Genomic DNA, 18,466 nt, shown 5'->3' on the forward strand with positions numbered 1-18,466 from the left:
CCTCTTTTAATCAGCATTCATTGAACAAACCATCTCATCAGTGCAGTTACAAGCCTGATAGATTGACACTACTGGCAGAATAAATCAACTTCAGGACTTACCCGCACGAACATTTTATTTTTTGAATTTGCCCCCTTCGGTGTTGAGATCAAAAGTTTCAGAAACAACTACGCACCAAGAACTACGCATCATTTGCTAAACAAAGATCGTTCTCATTCCCTGTTTTGCTTTCATTTACTGGCTCTATTTCCCATTGCGCCTACCAATTATCAATCCAGCTCTTCTTTTAGACTGAAACCCCTACTACTTATTAAGATCATACTAGTGCTTTGCTCTCAGGACCCTTCTTTTCCTTATTGTTTTAGTATCCCTTCAAAAGATGTCTAAAAATAGCAACAATAATCGAAATCAAGACACTATCTTTGTTAAGACAACAGGTGGAGGTAAAAACGCCCCAAAGCAAATCCATGTTGCCCATAGAAGATCTCAAAGTGAATTGACCAATCTGATGATAGAACAATTCACTTTGCAAAAGCAATTGGAAACTGTTCAAGCGCAGCAACAACAATTGCTCGCTCAACAACAGCAGCTGGCTCATCAAACCGGCCAATACATTACTAATAACAGTAATAATAACAATACCGGGAATAATATGATGGCACCTCCTCAATATAATACCAATTTGGGATCACCTAACGTTTCTGGCGGGAATAGAAGTAGATCTCATTCTAGAAATAATTCCGGTTATCATCAAAACTCTTATGATAATAATAATAATAACAATAATAACAATAACTTGACACCAAATTACCATAGAAAGACAGGTTCCCAATCAAGTGTTTATGGCCATTCAAGAAGACATTCTTTAGGATTAAATGAAGCTAAAAAGGCTGCAGCTGAAGAACAAGCTAAGAGAGTTGCAGGTGTCAATGAACTTCCAACTAATGTTGATGTTAGAGTTGAAACTGCATCTCCAGATATGAGTTCCACTGAACAATCTTCATTTAAGTTCCCAGCGGCCCCAGTTCCACCTCAACAACATCGTCGTACTAATTCTAATTTGTCATCACCTTCGTTCAAATTCCCACCTGCAATTAATACACCAATTAGTGCTCCTCAAGAAGATGATTTCATTCAAACTTCAAGTACTCATCGCCGGTCAAAAACCAGAAATAATGAACAATCCCCAGGTATAAATTCTAACTGGAGAAATCAATCCCAAACCCAATCTCAAATTCAACAGCAACAACAACAATCTCCATACCGTCATAGACAAACCAACTCAAAGGATTATAATTCATTTAATAATCTTGAACCACCTGCTTTCTTCCCAGGACATTACCCTCGTGGATCCAATACATCTGTGCATAGTTTCACATCTAACAATGGAGGCAATAATGGCCGTAGATCTCTATTCGCTCCTTATTTGCCACAGGCAAATATCCCTGAATTAATTCAAGAAGGTAGACTTGTTGCTGGTATCTTGCGCGTGAATAAGAAAAACAGATCAGATGCATGGGTTTCAACTGATGGCGCGTTAGATTCTGATATTTATATTTGTGGTTCGAAAGATCGTAATAGAGCCCTTGAAGGTGATTTAGTTGCTGTCGAATTATTAGTCGTTGATGATGTTTGGGGCTCTAAGAAGGAGAAGGAAGAAAAAAAGAGAAGAAAGGATGCATCTAGTCAACATGATATCATTCCTTTGAACAGTAATGATGATTATCATAATGATGCCTCCGCAAATGCGTTAAGTACTCCATTTTTAGCACCACGTGCTAATTCAGATGAGAATAGTCCAATTTCTCCACGTAAGGGTGCCAATTTAGATTTCTTGAATGATAAATCTCCAACTAAATCTAGTATCAAGAGAAGGAACTCTTTGAAGCAACGTCCAACCCAGAAGAAAAATGATGATGTCGAAGTCGAAGGCCAATCATTGTTGTTAGTAGAAGAAGAAGAAATCAATGATACATATAAACCATTATATGCTGGTCATGTGGTTGCTGTTTTAGACCGTATTCCTGGCCAATTGTTTAGTGGTACTTTGGGTTTATTGAGACCCTCTCAACAGAGTAATAATGATGGTAAACCTCCACAATCTCCAAAGATTGCATGGTTTAAACCAACTGACAAAAAAGTTCCTTTAATCGCCATACCAACAGATTTGGCACCAAAGGATTTTGTTGAAAATGCGGATAAATACGCTGATAGATTATTTGTTGCTTCAATTAAACGTTGGCCTATAACTTCTTTACATCCCTTCGGTGTTCTAGTCTCCGAATTGGGTGAAATTAATGATCCGAATACCGAGATCGACTCAATTTTAAGAGATAATAACTTCTTGTCTAATGAATATTTAGATATGAAAGATCCTACTAAGGAGAAAGCAATATTCCAGGCATTAACGATCTCAGAGGAAGATTTAGCCGCTAGAAAGTCATTTACAAACAGAGAACAATATAATATTATGGCAATTTCTGAAAAGCAATCTCTCTCAGAATTTGCCATACATGTTAGAAATAAAGATGAAAGCACTATTGAATTAGGTTGTCATGTAGTTGATGTCACCTCATATATTGAAGAGAACTCATCCCTGGATAGAAGAGCAAGAAAGAGATCGTCGGGTGTCTTTATGCCACAGAAATCAGTAGAATTATTACCCAGAGCTGTCAATAATAGCATAACTCTAGAAGCAAACAAAGAATCTGCAACTATCTCGGTGGTGTATGATATTGATATAAATTCATTCCAGATTAAATCTACTTGGATAGGTGAATCTGTTATCAAACCATCCACGCTATTATCAATTGATGAAATTGATAGACGCTTGAAATCGGCAAAAATCGATCCATATATTTCTTTGGTTAAAAATATTGCTACATCTCTCTATGCTACCAGAATTAACTTTCCCGAAGCATCATTAGAACCTGCGCTATCATTATTTGAAAGTCTTGATGATGAAAAGGTGAAAGTAGACTTGAATATATTCGATAGAAGTCTAGGTTTTAGTGTTATTAACGAACTTCAAAGAAAGGTTAACAGTACAGTCGCCGAAAAAATTTACGAAAAACTAGGAGACTCTTCATTCCTAAGAAGACAAGTGCAACCAATTTCTACGAAGATTGCTTCTTTCAAGAATAAAGTTCTAAAGTTTGGCATAAATATCGATATCACCTCAACTGATACAGTCATCCGTTCCATCTTAGATATTGAAGATCCTGACATTAGAGTAGGTGTAGAGATTTTATTATTTAAGACGATGTCAAGAGCAAAGTACTTTGTTGCAGGTAAGGTGGATCCAGACCAGTATGGTCATTACGCCCTAAACTTGCCTATCTACACTCATTTTACGTGTCCATTGAGGAGATATGCGGATCATGTTGTCCATAAGCAATTAAAGTCAATTATACGCGGCGTTCCTTATAGTGAGGATATTGATTCTCTAAAAATCACCTCAGAATATTGTAATTTCAAGAAGGATTGTGCATATCAAGCACAAGAGCAAGCAGTTCATTTATTGCTCTGTAAAACAATTAATGATATGGGTAATGCTACTGGTCAATTACTAACAATGGCAACTGTTTTACAGGTTTACGAGTCTTCATTCGATGTCTTCATTCCAGAATTTGGTATTGAGAAAAGAGTTCATGGGGACCAGCTACCATTATTTAAGGCTGAGTTTGACACTGGAAGTAGAATCCTGGAACTCCATTGGCAACCTGGTGTTGATAGTGCAACTTTTGTGCCGGCAGATGAAAAGAATCCAAAATCGTATAGAAATTCGATTAAAAACAAATTTAGATCTACGACAGCCGAAATTGCTAGTATGGAATTGAGTTCTAATAGTAGAGCTTCTGTAAGTGATTCACTAGCCAAAGAGTTTGCAGATTTACATTTATCGGTTCCACAGCTGAGATTACCCGAGAAGAACGCCAGGGTGAGTGATCCATTAGATCAATTCCTTTCTACTGCTGTTACAAGAAAAGAAGATGATAATTGCATACAGGAAATTCATGAACTTCAGAAGATTCCTATTCTACTAAGAGCTGAGGTGGGGATGGCATTGCCTTGTCTTTCTGTTCGTGCACTTAACCCATTTATTAAGAGGGAATAGCCTCAATGCAATTACGCACTTCCCTATTCTCAAAAACAGAACTTTGATTGACATTATTGACAATTAATATGCATTTATTTTCGCTGAATGAGTTCCTTTTTGAAGGGACGGAGTTTACGTTTCATTTCATACAATTTTTATAGTACTTTTATTTATTGTCTTTGTTTTTTTATATCTTTGTATATCATCTTTATTAAATTTTTTGAATGATCGCCAAACACTTATTTGAGATTACGTAACACGGGAAAAAAATACAATCACGTAATCGCTCCTGGCGCTATAAAGATTCTGAAATTTTTCATGGGTTAATTGACTAGTAGTTACAGTCTCGATGAGCTTGCAAAAAGCTCTAATTCTAAGATAAACGGAACAAAACGGTAGTAGGTAAATCGATGCCCTTACTTTGTGAAATATGTCATAAAAATGAATTTAAGTATAAGTGTCCCAAATGCCTTAAGAAAACCTGCTCACTTGCATGCTCCAAAGAACATAAAAAAACGGATGCTTGTGATGGGATTGCGCATGATCCAACTAAATACATTCCACATGAAAAGCTGAAGGATGCAGATGATGAAAAACATGAAAGTAATCCATTAGTGCAACGGGACTTTAATTTTTTGAATTCTCTGAAAAGAACGGTTGAGTTACAGAAGATGGATGCAAGGACGAAAAATAAGAGAGCATTGATGAGTAGTACGAATAACCATGCAAACAAACGAACAAGATTTAATAACTCTAATGATGAGTCAGGATGCCCGAAGGTTATCAGAAGAGGTGTGACTTGCTTACTACTACCTAAGGGTATGCAGCGATCCGCACAAAACAGAAGTAAGTGGGATAAAAGCTTGGATCTTTTCGTTTGGTCGATAGAATGGTTGTTGTGTCCTCCAAAGAATCGAGTAGTTCCGCTTCAAGAAGATGTTCAAGAAGGTGTTCAAAAAGGTGTCCAAGAGGATTTCGTTCAATTTGTTTCACATAGAATAAAGGAAACGGACTCCATAGTAGATGGTATGAGTAATGTTGTTTATGAAAAATGTTCTAAGTTATTCAACTTTCCACCATTAGAAAAGGGAGTTGAAATGAGGGGTATTGATAAGCTAAAAGTCTTGGAGGACCATAATATCAAATTTTACACCAAAATATTTCCGCAAGAAATGACAGAATCAATGGATTCCAAAAAGTTAATTTTATTAGAACCCTCCAAAAAATGTATTGGTGAGCTATTTAGAAACCGAACAGTTATTGAATTTCCTACTATATTTGTTGCTCAAGAAGAAACTGATCTCCCGTTAGGGTATTCGATTGTTGAGGAACCTCAATTATCAGCTGATATAGAGTTAACTCCGATTGAGGAATCCAATGCCGTACTCCAACAACGAAATGTGAGGTACGAGATGACAAATAGTGGATCCAATATTGTTTCAGAAGATGATAGTCCTCCCAAAGAAGTTCCCTATAATGAGGAAGTGCCTACTATCTCAAAATCAGAGCCTAAATCTACCCAAAAAGAAGCTTCGGATGTAGAGAGTGACTATGATCCCGGTGTGAACTTAGATTTCCTTGCAGAATAGATGTGCCATGGCAGCGAATGATCTATCTATGATTGGTTTGCTCGAAGATGGAAAGGACTCGGCCATTACCATATCATAATGCCACAATTAAACGTCCATATCCGATCCAGCTGAAATTATTGAACTGTGCATCAGATATCCTTGCATTTGTTAGGTAATATAAGAGAATATATTACACTTTAGAGAAATAGATTAAGTATAAGGTTCATAATATTAAATGCATTATTTATGAAAGAGACATACCCTAACTCAAAAATAAGGGCTTGATGGAAAGAGTTTTAGTCAACCCTTTTCTTGTTAAGCGGGGTAACAAACAATGATGAAAATATCAGTCTCCAAATTTAATAACCATTTGACATGTAAAACTTCACTGACGTGTGAAAGAGAATAACAATTTCGTAATAACAACCCAAGGATACGTGCTGCTATGTTTGATCAATTAACGATCTTTACACCGCAAGGTCAAGTACTTTTTAAGTATAATTGCCAGGGTAAAAAGTTCGCCGAACTACAAATCAACACATTCATCTCCAAGATAATCACCTCTCCTGTGACACAAAGAGGATCTAAATTCAACATATTAAACATTACAAATGATTCTTTATCCAAAAGCAATGTGCGCCCTTTTTGTTCCATGTTCCATGTTACAAAACAACCAGAACTATACTTTGTTATAACATACGCTGAACAGACAATCGATCTTGATAAAGAGGCTGAGAAAACTCTTGATTTGGCATTAAAATTATGGGACTCCTTAGATTTGAATGAAGAAATTCAAAGTAACTTGAAAAATAAACAACATGTGGATATACTATACGGGATGAATGAGGATTTAAGTAAATTTGATAAGTACTTACGTGCCAAATATGAAGAATCCATTAAGTTTGACGTAGTTAATGCAACGAACGATAACGTTAGTAGAGAAGCCTCTCCAAGAGTTGATTCGTTGAAGAAGAATTCACTTCATGCAAAAAATAAAGGGAATAATGGAGGAGGAAGAAAATGGGGTCGTAATGGTATGATGGAGGAAACAACCTCTTCTGAAGACGTTTCGCAATTAGATTTCTCGAGATCTTCGAAGAATAAATCTGGCATAGCATCCCCTGAGAGCAACTTTGATATGGAATTTGATAAAAATGCATTTGGCGAAAGAACTGATAAAGGTGAATTTTTAATCAAGGAAATTGATGATTTATTGACGTCAACTGCAACTGCAAATGAAAATGAATCTCAAACTTCCTCAACTTCTCAAGGGTTTGTGAATTCTACAATGGGATTTATACAAAGGAATCTAATCGGTAATAAAACAATAACAGAGAGTGATCTAAGATCCGTATTGGATAAATTGAAAAAAAAGTTAATTACTAAGAATGTTGCCCCGGAGGCTGCAGATTTTTTGACTGAACAAGTTAGTAATGATCTTCTTGGGTCAAAAACAGCAAATTGGACAAGTGTTGAAGTTACCGCTCGTGCGTCCCTAACTAAGGCATTAACACAAATATTAACACCAGGTGTCTCTGTTGACCTTCTCCACGAAATTCAAAAGAAAACTGGTAAGAAGGATAATGAAGGAAAAGCGCAGCCATACGTCTTCTCAATTGTTGGGGTAAACGGTGTAGGTAAATCCACAAATTTATCGAAGCTGGCGTTTTGGCTTCTACAAAATAACTTCAAAGTTTTAATTGTTGCTTGTGATACTTTTAGATCTGGTGCTGTGGAGCAATTGAGAGTACATGTTGAAAATTTAGCTCAATTAATGGATGAATCCCACATTCGTGGATCAAAGAATAAGAGAGGAAAGACAGGGAATGATTTTGTGGAGCTTTTTGAATCGGGCTATGGTGGCTCGGATTTGGTCACTAAGATTGCAAAGCAAGCCATTAAATACGCTCATGATCAAGAGTTTGATATCGTGTTAATGGATACTGCTGGTAGAAGACATAACGATCCTACTTTAATGTCACCATTGAAATCATTTGCAGAACAGGCCCAACCAGATAAGATCATTATGGTTGGAGAAGCTTTAGTTGGTACTGACTCTGTACAACAAGCAAAGAATTTCAATGATGCTTTTGGTAAAGTAAGAAACCTCGATTTCTTTATAATTTCGAAATGTGACACGGTAGGTGAAATGCTGGGAACAATGGTAAACATGGTCTACGCAACAGGCATTCCAATTCTATTTGTTGGGGTCGGACAAACATATACGGACCTGAGAACCCTTAGTGTGAAATGGGCGGTTAATACTTTGATGGCATGATCTATAGACAGTTTCTCAAACTTACCTCCTAAATATACACACGCATATGTTAACACTATTCAAATGCCTAGATTTATAATTACTAAATACTATATGATGTGCTTAATATTATTCTAATTCTTCCAGTTGAGCTCCAATGACTTTTAAATTCTGAGAAAACTTGATGTGGTCCTTTACCGCCGTGACGGTTTCAACTTTAATATCGGGGAGATTGGGTTCTGGTCCATCTTTAATCTTATCCACAAAATCTGATTCCTCGTGTCCTAGGATGCTATGAAGAAGGACTAATGCACCAGGCTTAGAGAGAACCAAGCTGTGTTCTTTACAGTAAGTGGCCGCAACACAATCAGGACATCCATCAGAACAAGTGCATTCTTCAATTCTTTCCAAAGTAGCTTTAAGAATGTCATCAATATGTTCGAAAGCCTTTACAGATAATCCTGAACCATACTCACCACCCTTTGAATCATAGAATATTAATCTGGCAGGTCTTATTCTTTGAGTTTGTCGTTCAGCAAATTCCTTTTCTGGCGCCTTGCACTCTGTTTGTACTTCATCTACTCCTGTAATAATGAACCTTGGAAACAGTCCCATAATTGCATGTTGAGCAGCGTGTATCGCACCAGCAATATTTAACTCCTTCGAAGTGCATAATTCTAAGGCTCTTGCCGGGATATCAATCCACAATCCCTTGGAATAGAATATAACTGGTTGATTATTCGTTTCAACGGCATCAATAATCCTCTTAAATTTATCGATTTTAAAGTAACCGAAAACAACAATTTTGGTCCTTATCTTTCCAAAATAAACAGGAATGTCGCTATCGTCTAATGATCGAACCATCTCAATTAACTGCGGATCGACGTCAGTAAAGTCCCTTTGATTGGTAACCCAATCAACGTCTACACGTTGAACTGTAGCATATCTTTCATCCGAATTGAACTCTTTTACTAAGTATGGATAACCTTGATGAATAAATATCCCCCCATCATATAAAGTAAAACTTGTTCTTGAAGCTTCAATCTCTTCTATAACTATATTTCTCCCATTCGTAATGTCAATAACGGCATATCGATCTTCCTCGACACCTCTTAACGAAACGTGCTTAGAAGGCCAAGGCAAAAAACGATTATGTGCGTGATACCCTTCAGCATTATGTTGAAGCCTTTCTCTACATATCTTTTCCAAATGTTCTCTTTTGAAGAATATTTGATCTCTTTCGATGACGATTGGTAATTCAAAAGCAGCACATTGAATATGCCCCTCTAGGATGAGTAAATTATCAAAATCCAAAACTAGATCTTGATATGACTCAGAGTCATCCCCATGTAGTAGAATACTTGGGTGTGCAACATAATGTTGATCAACAGGATTGTCACTCGCTACCACTAAAGTCAAGGAATCCCTATTTCTTCTACCAGCTCTACCACTTTGTTGATGGAAATTGGCCATTGACAAGGGAAATCCACACATTAACACTGCATCTAACCCCCCAATATCAATACCTAATTCCAATGCATTGGTTGATATCACAGCTTTCAAATTTCCGTGAAACATCTCTCTTTCAATTTTACGTCTATCAGAAGCTGAATATCCCCCTCTATATGACATCACATCAACTAGCAAATCTTCTCTATTCAATTCCTGAAGAATATTCCTAACATCTTTCATTAATAGCTCACAAACACGACGCACGTAACAAAATGCAATAGTTCGTACGTTTTGGAGAACCAACTCAACCAAGCACTTGGCACTTTCATGAATAAAATTTTCTCTCTTCCTTTCATGCTGAGCTAAGACAGGAGGATTCCAAATGACTAAGTGCTTAGAACCCCTTGGAGACCCATCTTCGTTTATTAGTAACACATCATCAATACCAAACATATTCTTCATATGTTCGATTGGGGATCTCAGAGTTGCAGAACATGAAATAAATCTCAGGTTGTCATTATTGTAATAACATTTGCATAATCTTAAGAGCCTTCTCATAACTAGGGCAACATTCGAACCAAACAACCCCCTGTATACATGCAACTCATCAACAACTACTATCTTTAAATTATACAGAAAATGCTTCCAGTTGATATGATTTGGTAAAATACTGGCGTGAATCATATCAGGATTAGTAAATATTACACGTGCATTTCTTCTTATAGAGGCCCTTTGTAGTTTTTCAGTGTCACCATCATATGTTGCAACACTAACATCACTTAACTCTGGAATCTTCGAGATAATGGATTCAAATGCTCTCCTTTGATCCTGTGCTAACGCCTTGGTTGGGAAAATATACATAAAGGTAGATTCTGGATCTCTCAATAATATATCAATTGCAGAAAGCTGATAAATCAAGGACTTACCTGATGATGTTGATGTTGTGATTATGACATTCTTACCGGCATGTATTGCATTAATAGCAGTGGCTTGATGGACATAAAATCGATCATGCTCTAAGGCAGGATATACTTCAGGAGAAAGATCAAAATCCAGGTCACCATATTCTGCAGTCCTTTCAGGAATAGTGTAATGTTCTTTGATTTGATCATAATATGTATCAATTTTTTTTAGTTTCTCAATCATACGTGGTATTGTTGGTCTACCCATACCATCTTCATCCACTACTAAATCTGACTTTGACGAAATCATTTGCTCTATTGGGTCTTCGTATGATTTCATTGTAGGTACATAATTTTCTGCTAATCTTGTGAGTTCAATGTAAGGATCAGCGCCCTTATCTCTATATTTTGTAATAAACGTTGATAATTTTTCCTTAAAGAATGTTTCTCTCTTAGAAATCATTTTCTTCATTTCTTCTGTGGAATAAGTTGGTAATCTAACTTGTGTATTAGTATCTCCCGAAGTCCATGATCGTTTCATATTACCATCGACAAATTCAAAAATAAGAATCTGAGTGGAGTTGCCTCCATTAAATGTTGTATCAACGTCTTTTAGTTGAAATATATCATTTTCCTTCTGTTGATATCCTCCATTCTTAAAGTCGAACACTTTTGTTTCGGTTTGAATCTGATTTTCATCAATGTACTTGAAAACACATGCTCTTGGTAATAGAGCCACTATTCTCGCCAAGTCAAGCTCCGTCACTTCTTTCTTCAGTGCCTTCTCAATGGGACTTGTAAGAGTTTTGAATGTGGGGATCACATGCTTACGACATATTAAAAATGTATAGATGGTATTCAGTCTGAAAAATAGGGATCTTAAGTCCTTAAACTTATCTTCACCATTCTCGTTGGATTCAGTTCTTAACTTCTTCGTGGGTATTTCATCTTTAGTATTCATAACTATGCTTAGAAAGGAAGGGTATATTGTTCCTTTGTCGGCATCGAGATTACCATAGAGGGTTCTGTTTCTCACACATTAACTTATGATAAGCATTTTAGCGAAAACGCGGACTTCTCCGTTCTGATGAATATAAGTAAAATGAAATAACCACTGGACTGTTTGACGTTATTGTTTTAACTTATTGGAATGAAAAGAAACATTAAAAACCATATCTATATAGGGACATTTTTTTATGTTTTTTATAGAAGACAGTTGAATATAAAAGGTAAAAGATTTAGAAAACAAATGCTATCAAATGGTTACTTCGAAAGATGATTCAAGTTTCCCAAATATCGTTCTAACAAGTCCAGAAAATAATGTTGGAAAATCCAGTTCATGCGTATAAGTAAAAATGTGTTAAATGGAAGCTCTTTTCGTAGATAATGGTTGTTACTGCAAGTCCAATGGAAAACCTGACTTTGGAGTGGTGTTTTTTTTAAACTTATAGCAATTTTTACATCGCTAAAAAATTAAATAGACAGCCATGGCTATCAGTTTCCTGTATGGTGTGAGGTCATTGAAATATTATCAAAGGAACTCTGTTCTTATTTCTAAATTAAAAACAAAACATCTGCATTTTTAATTAATTTCGAAGCAGAATGATTCAAAAATATATAAATTTTTTATTAAATAAAATATACAAAAATTAAGGAATATATTAAATTATATGAAGAATATTTTTTTTTGGATTAGAAAGAGTCCAGTCCTTTTTGGTGTTTACTAACCTTATAACGTCCCATACAGAGTCCTAACCGTTATAAAAGAAGTTAGATTGGTATAACCGGTCCATGCATATGTTACGAACCTAGTGCGATGAATCGTTAAAGAATTATATTTAGTCACAGTCACAATCCTTATTGTACTAGTATCTGGCACTAATTCGGAAGCAGAAGTTAACGTTCCGACACATGAATGTGAAAATATTGTCGACAAAGAGGGATCTGTTATTAATGGACTTGAATTAGAAGCAATTGTCTTTGATGCAGAAACGGAACTCATACCAGATGATGTTATAGGTAAAGTTGGCACACATGTCGAAACTGAATCGCTTCCTGGGACACTTGAGCTTGCAACTAATGTTTTTGATGAACATGGAATAGTACGAGTTGAAATAAAAGATGTCGAGCCCGAAACAATCACAGAAGAACCTGAGCTTAAGCTTATCGATTCTGGTGTAGAGAAGATAGTGCTACATGCACTAGATGAGATACTATCAGAAATTGACTTGGTATCAACTGTAGAAGTTGGATTTGAGGTAGAAAGAATAGAACTAATCACACCAGAGGAGACCATTGATACAGAAGGACAGGTCAGACTAGATGAAACCGTGGATAAACTAGATTGAGAACCAATGTTTGAACTAGTTGAAATTGAGGGCATTGGGTTAGAAGCAGATGAAATAGAAGTTATGACATCAGATGAGGCTGTAGGAGATGTGGGTTCCAAAGTCGATGGAGGTTGGCTATTCTTTCTGGAGGAAACTATGGTAGAGCTTGATGTGGAGAGTATATCTGAGGCACATGAACTAAAATATGTCGATTCTGGTGAAGATACAGAGGAGAATACAACTGAAGTTGAGATTGAACTTATTCCCGAAATTGTCGAAGCGCTGGATTGGGGGGCAATATCTGAAGTAGTTGAAATTGTAGGCAATGGAGAGGAGGTAGAAGGGTTGGAGCTACTCACAGTTGATGAGACAGTGATAAAACTTGATTGAGATTCAATTTCTGAAATAGTAGATGTTGGAAGTTCTGGATCTGAAGTATATGAAATACCGGAGGTCCTTGAATTAGTGGATGTTGATTGAATTCCGGAGCTTGAAGTTAGTGAAAGCATAGAAGAAGGTATAAAACCACTCATGCCAGATGAGATGGTGGCCGAAGACAATTGGGAATCAATATTTGAAGCAATTGAACTTTGCACTGAACTTGGACTTGAAGTTGTCGATTCCAATACAGATGAAAAGAGACTGCTTATGCCAGATGAGACAGTGGCTAAATCTGATTGAGAACTAACACCCGAACTAGATAAACTTGAACTTGTACTAGTGCTTGTTGGCTGTGATGTAGATAAAGAAACACTACCTTTGTCGGATGAAACCATATCAGATCTTGATGTAGAACCTATTGTAGAGACATCTGAAATTAAACTCGTTGGTGCCACCGTAGATTCCGTGGAACTGGTTGTGCTAGATGAAAACGTGGATAAGGTTGTGTAAGAGTCGCTATTTGAAATAATTGGGCTCGTTGGTAAAATAGCTGAAGTCGATGGAGTAATTATGTTCATCCCAGATGAGACCATAACTGACGACATGTGAGAATCAGTACCTGAAATATCTGAAGTTGGACTTGGACTTGGACTTGGACTTGTCGATTCTAATTTTGATGAAGAATGACTATTCAATTCTGACGAGACGGCAACATACGTTGAGGTAGAAGATCTGGAAGACAATTCTGAACCTGCAGAGGTTGGCTCTAATATAGATCTGGTAGCGCTGGTTGATATTGATAAAACATCTGATGTTCTCGATAAAGAATCAATTTCTGATGTGGTTGGACTAGAGGATGATAACTCTGAAGTTGATGGAGAAGAACTAATCAAAGCAGATGAGATGGAATTGAAAGTTGAGTGAGATTCAATTTTTGAAAAACTTGAAGTTGAGGTTGTGCTTGGAGTTGCTCAAGTAGGACTGCTCAAATCGGAAGAAATAGTAGCAGAGGTTGAAGTAGAATAGACTGTCGATACATCTGAGTTTGGAATCGTTGATTCGAGTGTAGGTATAGTTGTGCTAGTTAACAGAGATGAGACGACAGAACTTGGGGAATTTGTTGGTTCTACTGTAGATCCAACTGTTGCAGATGTTGATTTAGATTGAAGTGAGGAAACATCAGAAGTTGGACTCGTCGATGGAACTGAAGACCCAACAGGACTGCTGCTGGTATCAGAAGAGACAGCAGACGAAACACCAGAAGTTGGACTTGTAGATGGCAATGAAGATACATCAGGAGTGCTACTGATAGTTGAAGAGACAGCAATTGAAGTCGACTCAGATTGAACTGAAGAAACACTAGAAGTTGGACTCGTCGATGGAATTGACTCAGATTGAATTGAGGAAGTACTAGAAGTTGGACTTGTAGAGGGCAATGAAGACACAGCAGGAGTGCTACTTGTAGTTGAAGACACAGCAGTTGAAGCCGACTCAGATTGAATTAAGGAAGCACTAGAAGTTGGACTCGTCGATGGAACTGAAGATACAGCAGGACTGCTACTGATACTTGAAGGATCAGATGATTGAATTGAAGAAACGCCGGAAGTTGGACTCGTCGATGGCACTGAAGACACATCAGGAGTGCTACTGATAGTTGAAGAGACAGCAGTTGAAGTCGACTCAGATTGAACTGAGGAAACGCCGGAAGTTGGACTCGTTGATGGAACTGAAGATACAGCAGGATTGCTACTGATACTTGAAGGGTCAGGTGATTGAATTGAAGAAACACTAGAAGTTGGATTCGTCGATGGAATTGACTCAGCTTGATCTGAGGAAGTACTAGAAGTTGGACTTGTAGAGGGCAATGAAGACACAGCAGGAGTGCTACTTGTAGTTGAAGACACAGCAGTTGAAGCCGACTCAGATTGAATTAAGGAAGCACTAGAAGTTGGACTCGTCGATGGAACTGAAGATACAGCAGGACTGCTACTGATACTTGAAGGGTCAGATGATTGAATTGAAGAAACGCCGGAAGTTGGACTCGTCGATGGCACTGAAGACACAGTAGGAGTGCTACTTGTAGTTGAAGAGACAGCAGTTGAAGTCGACTCAGATTGAACTGAGGAAACGCCGGAAGTTGGACTCGTTGATGGAACTGAAGATACAGGAGGAGTGCTACTGATACTTGAAGGGTCAGGTGATTGAATTGAAGAAACGCCGGAAGTTGGACTCGTCGATGGCACTGAAGACACATCAGGACTGCTACTGATAGTTGAAGAAACAGCAGATGAAATAGACTCAGATTGTATTAAGGAAGCACTAGAAGTTGGACTTGTAGATGGCAATGAAGATACATCAGGACTGCTACTGCTACTTGAAGGGTCAGATGATTGAATTGAAGAAACGCCGGAAGTTGGACCCGTTGATGGCACTGAAGACACAGCAGGAATGCTACTTGTAGTTGAAGATATAGCAGTTGAAGTCGACTCAGACTGAACTGAGGAAACGCCGGAAGTTGGACTCGTCGATGGCACTGAAGACACAGTAGGAATGCTACTTGTAGTTGAAGATATAGCAGTTGAAGTCGACTCAGACTGAACTGAGGAAACGCCGGAAGTTGGACTCGTCGATGGCACTGAAGACACAGTAGGAGTGCTACTGATAGTTGAAGAGACAGCAGTTGAAGTCGACTCAGACTGAACTGAGGAAACGCCGGAAGTTGGACTCGTCGATGGCACTGAAGACACATCAGGAGTGCTACTTGTAGTTGAAGAGACAGCAGATGAAACACTAAAAGTTGGAATTGGACTTGTTGGGTCTGGTGTAGACACAAATGTCGAAGATGTTGACTCAGAGTGAACTGAGGAAACACTAGAAATTGAGCTTTTCGATGAAACTGTAGACACCGTATGGCTACTAATACTGCTCACGGTTGAAGATGAAATCACAGGTAAACTTGAGAGCGATGTCTTAGAAATGGTGTGAGTTGGAGTGCTAACGCTGGGAGAAGGTACTGGTGATGATACGGATGGTTTTGAAGTGGAACTCACTGTCTTGGAGGTTGAAGAGACAGTTGGCGTAGATACATGTGACGTAGGGGTTTCAATGACGATGACGACATCGGAAGTAGGGAGTCCATCTGCACCCGTTACCAATGTAGTGTATGTAGTTCTTGTCATTGTTACAGATCCTGTTCCCTGTGTGTATATTGTCGTAGTAGCCCATTTGGGACATAGTCTTGGTAGATTGAGGGAATTGACTAGATGACCAGACCAATCGGTATGTGTGGTCCCTGCTGGATCGATGAAGCCTGCATTCAACACAGCGGTTCCTTGACGGTTCAAATAAGTTAATTTAATTGGGTATGCTACACCTTGTTGTAAATTAAATTTCACCGTGGAGGTGCCTGCACCTTGCACGGTATAAGCTTGAAACAAGGCTAATTTTGAGACAGAGGGAGAATTAATGTCACCACCGGGGCAACATTGGAAAGTTAAGCTTGGGTCGAAGAAGAGTGCAGCATAATCATCATTTCCGACCAATCTGAAAGTGTAAGTACCTGTCATTTGTGGGACGAAAAATGCTGTATATTCCGCGACGAACGAAGTTATTTGAATGGTTATACCGTATAATGTCCCCCAATCACCGATGATGGGGATTGGGCGTATATTGAAATTAATATTGGTGATACCACTTGTAGTGCCATATGTTGGTGCATTAGAGTATTGATATGTCAAGAAATATTGGAAATCGGAGTTTGGAGGATATGCGTTGCTATTGAAATAAAACAAACGAATGTTAAAGGCACCTGAATTGGGAACTTGAGGTGGTGATGTACAACCAGTGGATGGGATTGGTGTGGTTGGTGATACAGTTGTTGGAGCGGGTGCGAATGTTACTGGTGGAGGTATGGTGAAAGTTGTTGTCCCCGTTGCTGGTTTCCCATTAGATTGTGTGGAATAATACTCGACTACTCCGGACCAAGTGGAACCTCTTGTTGTTGCTGTGGTAAGATAAGGTGATGGTAAAGTGAATGGTGGAGTTTCAATAATGATAATCTGTCCACCCGTTGGTTTCCCATCAGTACCTGTATAGATGGTGGTAGTTGTTGTTGTGGAAGTGATGGTGCCTGTCCATTGAGAAGTGGTTGTGGTAGTCATCATGGGGAAAGGTGGACATTGAGAGGCGACTTCTGCTTGACTGGCAATATATCCTGTCCAATCAGTATGTGTGGCGCCCGAGGGGTCCTTGAATGCGACGTTAAATATCCCAGTACTGAATCTATTGACATAAGTCATCTTAATGGGGTATGCCAAACCCTTTTGTAGAGTGACAGTGGTACTTATACTTCCCGTGCCTTGAGTATTATAAGAAGCGAACAATGCGACATTATAAGTGAATGAAGAGTCATATGCACCATTTGCACAACATTTAAAAGTATTAGTACTACTGAATAGTAAAGCAGCGTTATCATCGACCCCTGTGAATGTGAAAGTGTATTGTCCCGATGTTGGAGGAACAAAGAAACCAGTGTATTCGGCGACGAAGTTGCTCAATAGGATATTGACGCCGTAGATCTTTCCGTAGTATAACGAAAGGATACTGGGGACGACTTTGAAGTTGAGGGAGTTGACACCAGTGATGGAGCCCTGCTGTGACTCTGAAGCGTACCTGGATGGATCGGATAAGAAGTCTTGATAGTTGGTGAATACACCCCATAGGAGATCGTTGTAGTTGTAAAAGATGACACTCCAACCTGCCTTTGCCGTTGTGCTTGAACCGGGGACACATAGGGCTTGTGCCTGGACGGCGACGTTGTGGTCGAGGAAGGGTAAGAGTGTCAATAGAAGGGATGTGAACCAGAATAGGTCATTTATTTTATTCTTGAAAATACGCATTTTTTATTGCTAGTGGAGAGTTGGGGCATGTCGAGAAGAGAAGGGAAGAGCAGAACAATACGTCGAGACAGGAAACGGATCCTGTGTTTATATAAGTTGCGGGGTGGAACATCTGTATGTGCTCACAGAAGATCTGTCCACGGACCCTTCGAAAACCCTGCCAGGCAAAAGCCCGTATGGATCCTCTCGAGCAGGGCGGCTATCGCTGTTATATCCACGGAGAACCGCGGTTACGTAAGAGTACCGGATCTTCAGCGGAGCAAACCGGAAATAGCGATCGAGAGGCGTTTTGCGTATTAGCATAGCATAGCAAAAGCATTAGCATAGCCGTGCTAGCGCAGTGGCTTATCTGTCGATCACAGCGATAACGTAATGGCACTCAACAAAATGGACAGCCGTGTCACCCTCACGGAGGGAAAACCGATTTAGTAGCGTTTTCAGCTGTCTGTTCGCAAGCCTGAATTGGCTCGACAGCTTGTGCTACCCCAATACCAACGTGCAAGCATCCCCTATCACGTATTCCCTTCCTTTCACCTCGAGGATTAAAAGATTAAAAACCAACAACATTCCATGTAG

At 38.6% G+C, this 18,466-nt stretch overlaps 6 protein-coding genes across 6 annotated transcripts; 3 read left to right on the plus strand and 3 right to left on the minus strand.

The window, feature by feature from the left end:
* Positions 1–379: 379 nt before the first annotated feature.
* Positions 380–4,117, plus strand: SSD1 (mRNA-binding translational repressor SSD1; the record flags this gene model as incomplete). Its single annotated transcript, XM_003677048.1, has 1 exon — positions 380–4,117. The coding sequence occupies one exon, from the start codon at positions 380–382 to the stop codon at positions 4,115–4,117; it is 3,738 nt and encodes a 1,245-aa protein (XP_003677096.1).
* A 392-nt stretch (positions 4,118–4,509) lies between these two features.
* Positions 4,510–5,688, plus strand: BCD1 (Bcd1p; the record flags this gene model as incomplete). Its single annotated transcript, XM_003677049.1, has 1 exon — positions 4,510–5,688. The coding sequence occupies one exon, from the start codon at positions 4,510–4,512 to the stop codon at positions 5,686–5,688; it is 1,179 nt and encodes a 392-aa protein (XP_003677097.1).
* Positions 5,689–6,115: 427 nt separating this feature from the next.
* SRP101 (Signal recognition particle receptor subunit alpha) lies at positions 6,116–7,948 on the plus strand (the record flags this gene model as incomplete). The annotated part of the gene is made up of 1 exon (XM_003677050.1): positions 6,116–7,948. The coding sequence occupies one exon, from the start codon at positions 6,116–6,118 to the stop codon at positions 7,946–7,948; it is 1,833 nt and encodes a 610-aa protein (XP_003677098.1).
* Positions 7,949–8,056: 108 nt separating this feature from the next.
* HRQ1 (ATP-dependent 3'-5' DNA helicase) lies at positions 8,057–11,242 on the minus strand (the record flags this gene model as incomplete). Its single annotated transcript, XM_003677051.1, has 1 exon — positions 8,057–11,242. One exon carries the CDS (start codon positions 11,240–11,242, stop codon positions 8,057–8,059), a length of 3,186 nt encoding a protein of 1,061 aa, XP_003677099.1.
* Positions 11,243–12,010: 768 nt separating this feature from the next.
* On the minus strand, positions 12,011–13,597 carry NCAS0F02610 (uncharacterized protein; the record flags this gene model as incomplete). The annotated part of the gene is made up of 1 exon (XM_003677052.1): positions 12,011–13,597. The coding sequence occupies one exon, from the start codon at positions 13,595–13,597 to the stop codon at positions 12,011–12,013; it is 1,587 nt and encodes a 528-aa protein (XP_003677100.1).
* A 366-nt stretch (positions 13,598–13,963) lies between these two features.
* NCAS0F02620 (uncharacterized protein) lies at positions 13,964–17,890 on the minus strand (the record flags this gene model as incomplete). The annotated part of the gene is made up of 1 exon (XM_003677053.1): positions 13,964–17,890. One exon carries the CDS (start codon positions 17,888–17,890, stop codon positions 13,964–13,966), a length of 3,927 nt encoding a protein of 1,308 aa, XP_003677101.1.
* Positions 17,891–18,466: the final 576 nt, after the last annotated feature.

This window comes from Naumovozyma castellii, chromosome 6 (assembly GCF_000237345.1).
Source record: "Naumovozyma castellii chromosome 6, complete genome".
Lineage (NCBI taxonomy): Eukaryota > Fungi > Ascomycota > Saccharomycetes > Saccharomycetales > Saccharomycetaceae > Naumovozyma > Naumovozyma castellii.